This window comes from Morus notabilis, unplaced genomic scaffold, assembly GCF_000414095.1.
Source record: "Morus notabilis unplaced genomic scaffold, ASM41409v2 Scaffold1163, whole genome shotgun sequence".
NCBI lineage: Eukaryota > Viridiplantae > Streptophyta > Magnoliopsida > Rosales > Moraceae > Morus > Morus notabilis.
Window position 1 is genome coordinate 118274 of NW_010359373.1, and position 5931 is coordinate 124204.

A 5931-nucleotide genomic window follows, 5' to 3' on the forward strand; every position below is an offset into this window, starting at 1 on the left:
TGTTTCATGGAGGATCGAGTATGAAGTACATTTTAGCTGCATGCCTGATGTCGTTTTCTACCATGCCTTCATTGTAGTAACCCTCCTCTTTGGTATATATATTGAAATATTGCTGATTGGTAATTCAGAATTATCTGCCAAATCAAACCTATTTTCTACCTCTTATAAATTAATCACGAGAATTGAGTGCATCAGGCCTTTTGACTTAGTATACATAAAAATACTTTAGGGATGTTACACATATTTTTAAAGAGAAAGAAGAATCATTTTGGGGGTTGATCAGTGATATATATGATATATAGTATGAGTCACATTAGTATTGTCTTTCAACCGACTATGTTGTTTTTTCCAAGCAAAAGATACTAATTAACTATATTATATGTGTGTGTTTTCCTTGAGAAGAACTAATTACAAATTCAAGTAAATACAATTGTATAATGATATTGACATTTGACATTTTGTATAATGATACTGACATTTGACATTTTGTATAATGATATTGACATTTGACATTCTGCACCATTTAATGAAGTTTTTATCAAGGGGCAGGTATTATTATTATTATTATTATAAATTTCTCTAATCATTATCAACGATTATCCCTACTCCAAAGTTAAATTTGGAAAAACAAGTCACAATAAGAAACCCAAAAAAAAGAAAAAAAAAACTCATTTAACAATTGTTATTTATCATGGATTTTCATAATGATGATGCACCAGTGGCAGCGGAAGAGGAGGTGGCAATGGCGGTGGTGTTAGAGGAGGAGGAGGCGGCGGCGGTGGAGGGGGAGGAGGAGGCGGTGGTGGAGGGGGAGGTGGAGGCGGTGGAGGAGGAGGCGGTGGCGGTGGCGGTGGACTTCTGGCTGCGCAGCCAGATCCAAAGGCGCTGCAGTCGACCGGATACTTATAAAAGGCGGTGCACTCCACCGGCGACCGCTGCCACGGCCGATAAGGGATACAGTTCTTCCGGTCATCTTTGTCCTTCAACTTCAAACACGTCAAAGGTTCGCCGCAGAAGTAGTTGTCAGAATAAGTGAAGTTCTCCAACCTCGGCAACGCGCAAATACTCGGAGGAATAACGCCAGAAAGCTTGTTGTGCGCCACGTTAAGCAGTTCCAAGCTTCTCAATTTCCCCATGGACTCTGGCAAAGATCCGACAAGCTCATTGGAACTCACGTCGAACACGGTAAGCTTGTCCAGAAACCCTAGCTCCGAGGGCAAACAGCCTTTTAGTCCGCTGTTTGTGATGATGATCTCGTTGAGGGTGTCCTTCATTTTTCCCAAACTGGAAGGCAAGCAACTGTTGAGGTTGTTGTTGGCCAAGACGATGACCGACGCCGTCGAGTTGCCGATGTTCTCCGGTAGGGAGGAGCGGAACCCGTTGTTGTTGACAAAAACCGCGTCGAGTTTTACGTCGAAAAGGCGGGACGGGATGTCGCCTTTGAACTTGTTGAACCTGATGTCGAGGTATTTGAGGGAAGGGAGGAAGAGGACAACGGTTGGGAATTTGCCGGAGAATTGGTTGTTGCTAATGTCAAGCTCGTATAGAAGTTTGAGACATGAGAAGGATTTTGGAATTGTTCCTTTGAAGCGGTTGGAGTTTATGTGGAAGAGAGACAAGTCAGTCAAGAGGCCTAATTCTTCCGGCAATGAGCCTGCGATCAGTGACAAAGTCAGAAAATTTTCTCACTATATATGGATTAATAATTAAAAAAATTATAATTATATTAAAATTAAAAGATTAAATTCTTAACATTTAGTAGAGTTATGTGTATTTTGATACAAGAGATTATATATATGTGTGTGTGTGTGTGTTTTTTTTTTTCTTTTTTTGGAGAAAAAGTAAGCACTAAAGCCCACTGGCTCCGTCCATATACCTGCAATCTTGGCGTGGTTTATGTCAATCCCAGCCACCGTGGTGGTGTTGTGGGGATCGTCTGGGGCGGGCGCACAGTACACTCCGGTGTAGTTGCAGACGTGGGGGCCCCACCAGTTTGAGGTGAAGTTTTTTGGGTCGGAGGTGATAGCATGTTTCCATGCTTGGAGAGCTTTGAATGCCTTTAGGAGCCTTGGGTTTGGTATTAGTGGGTCATGGATATCAGGAACTAATTGGCCTTGAGAGGGTTTGGAGAGGAAAGTGATAGAGAAGAATATGGCAAAGAGTAGGGCTAAAGTGAGACATGGGGTTTTGATCATTTTGGAGAAAAATGAAGTTTGCTAATGTTTGAGAAATGAGATGGGATTTGAGATTTATATATTTGAATTGCGTTTTGAGAGAAATGTAATAGAAGACGGTTGGATAATGCAATTTTTTTTTTTTTTTTTAGAGGAGTGATTTAAAGGGACTAGTTCATTATGACTAAATCTCACTTTCATAATTAGAAATAGCGAATATTGTGGTTATTAAAGGGGTACAGAGGTGTTATTTTTTAAAAATTATAATTTTGACTTTCATTAAGCAAGCAGGTAGCAAAAGTGAAGAATGGCCTTTCTCCTTTCCTTTTTAATTATATATATATATGTATATATATATATTTATATATATATATATATATTATGTTTTAGATGCTTCTATGGTTTTGCATTTTCTCAAGGTAATGTATACTATGAGCAATGTGATGCTTGTTGTTTCTTGTGAAGGGTTGGAAAAAAATTTGGTGGCTGCCCTTCACCAAAAACACGGTTTTACTACGTTGGATATAAATTAATATATTAATTCAAATATATACAAATTATGATGGCTCTAAGAGAATACAAGTGGGACTATTTAAATTTTAAATTTTAAACAAATTATGACATTGGCTGTGTGAATATATAATGCAAGCTAGCTAGCTGCAGACTCGGAGTACTTTTATTTGACTGACCTTATTTAATCTAGTGAAATTTATGCTATTGAAATACCATTTATTTCTTTATTAATTATTTACTATATTTTTATATCCAATCAAATATGCTTTTATTTAAGATTTTAGAGATTCGTCTCTGAAGCACGATATGAATTGGAAAAGTAAATGGGTGTTAGAGAAAATATTGTTAGGAATCATACTAAATTGTAATTTATGTCCGTTTGGTCAATAGTTATAAGCTGAAATGAATTATGCTTCTATTGGGACCATATAAGATTTTATTTTCTTTTCAGGAAAGGGCAAGGATGAGACAGAATTAGGATACTGTCAGCAATGTATTTTTTTTTTTAATCAACAACTTATTCTTGATGTGAAATTATAACCTCTGTCACTATCTTGGTTAACAACTTTTTGCCGCTACGTATGAAGATAATTTCACCAAGGCGGCACGTTGACCCCATCAATATATCGGCAATCTTTCTTTTTAGTACTTTAATTATAATTACAATTATCTTTGGTTATATAGCAATTATATTATGTGTTTATTCTAATTATAATACTACTTGAGATCATAATTATAAGCTGCATATTGGTTTCAAGAGGTAGAGAATATATTATTTGGTTGTATGTAGTCCATTTTCGAAACATGTATGATTGGATCACTTCTTTTCTTATGGTTTTTGTTTCGCGGTGGTTAAATTTGATTAATTTAAAACCAACTTGAAAATTGGGAAATTGTTAAGGACGGAAGCTAAGCTGATTAGTCAAATGCCACGAGGTTTGGTTGGAGAAATGCATCTTTCAAACAAAGAGAGAATGTAGAGAGATTATGACGAGACAATAATACATACTTGCACAAACAGAAAATTTGAAAAGGAAAAGATGCCATGGTGACATTTTGAAGCAATGGCTAAACTTGAACAAACGTTAAACGTTTGGTTGGAGGATTCAAACCATGTGATTCGAATCATTTTTTATTTACGTGTATTTTTTGTGAGAGAAAATACTGTAGTGAACCACGAATCATGATTCGAATCAGAGAACGAATCCCTCTACCAAACATCCTAACATGAAGCTTTCGGCATTGAATCTGGTCAAAACAACATCTAAAATGATAAAAATGTAAAACTGATAGAGTATCGTCATGGTGTGCGTGTTTTTGAGCACCAAATATGATCGAAACAATATTAAAATGCAAAAAGCATACAAAACTTATAGATGCTGAAGAATTTTCATCTCTCATATAATAAATAGCAGGTGCATACTTTTAAAATTTAATTAGAAAACTAGAGGGGTTGAAGGAGTTCTAGAATGCTAGGCTCCTGAAGGTCAATATACCAAACACGTTAGACCAATTCATTAAAAACTAGACGAAGTCAACTATCTTCAACGGAAACAAAACAAAAAAAAAAAATCTGCAAAACAACCCGCGGGGCCATTTTGCGTTATATATAACTCAATCATGTGTTGTGGAAAAACAATTGATTCAGTTCTGAAAAATGAGGTACTAGGAATACTTTTTGGGAAAGCCCTAAACTTGATATTCTTGATATTTGGTCGGGAAAATGACTGGAGAACTAGTAAGGTTTAGTACGTACTTGAAATATTCTGATGCTTAATTTGGGATTTCGATTTTGTTGAGGGACAGAGTTAACTTTGTTAGTTGTCTTGTCATGTCATAGTGGTTGGATGGACAGAATAGTCAAACATCAATTTCCTCTTCAAAAAAAAAATGTAAAGATATATATATATATATATATATATATAAATATATATATATAGGTAAAAGGGCTATATATATCTCTATAATTTGTCTTGAGCATTAAGAATATTGTAATGATTGCTTTGCTGGTTCTTTTATGCTTGAGTTTCGTAATGAAATTGGTGGATTTGGATGTTGTTACATGTTAAGCTTGTGAGGTCTCCGAGGAAAGCAAAGAGATAAGGTTGATCTTACAAACTTAAGTAAAGAGATAGGCTTAAGAATATGTAATATATATCAAGAAATTCTCGACAGTTGGTGTAGAAAAAAAAAAAATAATATATATAAAATATCCGAATCAAAACAAAACAATATAATACAAAGGTTTATAGTGGTTAGGCATAAGAATGCCTACCAAACTTTTATTGATAATTTTGGAATACACGCCCAAACCCTCCAAACAATTTCTCTCACAAAATAAATTGATGAAGTCTTCGAGATATGAAATCGCTTAACGTAGTTAGATCCATGTTCTCCATCTTCAAATGCATAATTCACCATCTCCTCTTTCGTCTAGAGATCATGAGCATCATGCCTTAGTGATCGAGAGTCGAGCATGATCGCGATCATGTGGACAATTACACCGAGAATTTTAGACGTCATGGAATCGTGATGGGGGCGATTCGTTCTGCGATAAAAGTTTAAGAAAATTATCGTCTAATTGTCCTCGAGTTGAATCCCTCTTTAATGAATTCGTCATCGTCGTAAACCTTACAACTCATAACGCTGCTGAGGCTAGCTCGCCAGAGAGCTATTTGTGAACACGAGGGATACCTTGCTAGCAAGCTATCCGTGGTCATTGGTTGTGTGCGTGATCCGCTCATGTTGTGTTACCTCACTCTTTTTTCATGATTGAGCACGTAGCAGAAATGAAGATAAGAGTATTGTTAGTCATTTGAAATCTCCTCACAAATAACTTGAAGAAAAAGATAAGACTTAGCTATTAGTTTTTGTACGATGATGTGGAAAACTGACTTTAGTTTGGGAAAATTGAGGTATAAACCATAGCGCATACTTGGTCATAAGAGAACTTTAATATTACGTAACCTCTTGAACTTGTTGGGTATTGTTTAAGTCAATAATAGTAGAAAATATGAGATGAATAAGCGAAATTTAGAAGGGTGCTATAACAACACGAATTAAAATTGAAATATTTATTTTTATATTTTTATACATATTATTACTATTAATTATTATTATTATTATTATTATATTATTATTATTATATTATTATTATTATTATTATTATTATATTATTATTATTATTATTATTAAATCATGGCTTCAATAATGCCTCAAAAGTAGAAACAGTCATAACCTCTCA

The 5931-nt window shown here is 35.1% G+C and overlaps 1 protein-coding gene across 1 annotated transcript in view; it reads right to left on the reverse strand.

The window, feature by feature from the left end:
* Positions 1 to 689: 689 nt before the first annotated feature.
* LOC21392453 (leucine-rich repeat extensin-like protein 6) overlaps positions 690 to 5931 on the reverse strand; it is a 10647-nt gene continuing 5405 nt past the window's right edge. The window contains exons 2-3 of the mRNA XM_010094124.2: positions 1877 to 2216; positions 690 to 1654 (exon numbers count right to left, since the gene is read on the reverse strand). Coding sequence (XP_010092426.2) covers positions 690 to 1654; positions 1877 to 2216 — 1305 coding nt within the window. The remainder of the gene's footprint in view (positions 1655 to 1876; positions 2217 to 5931) is intronic.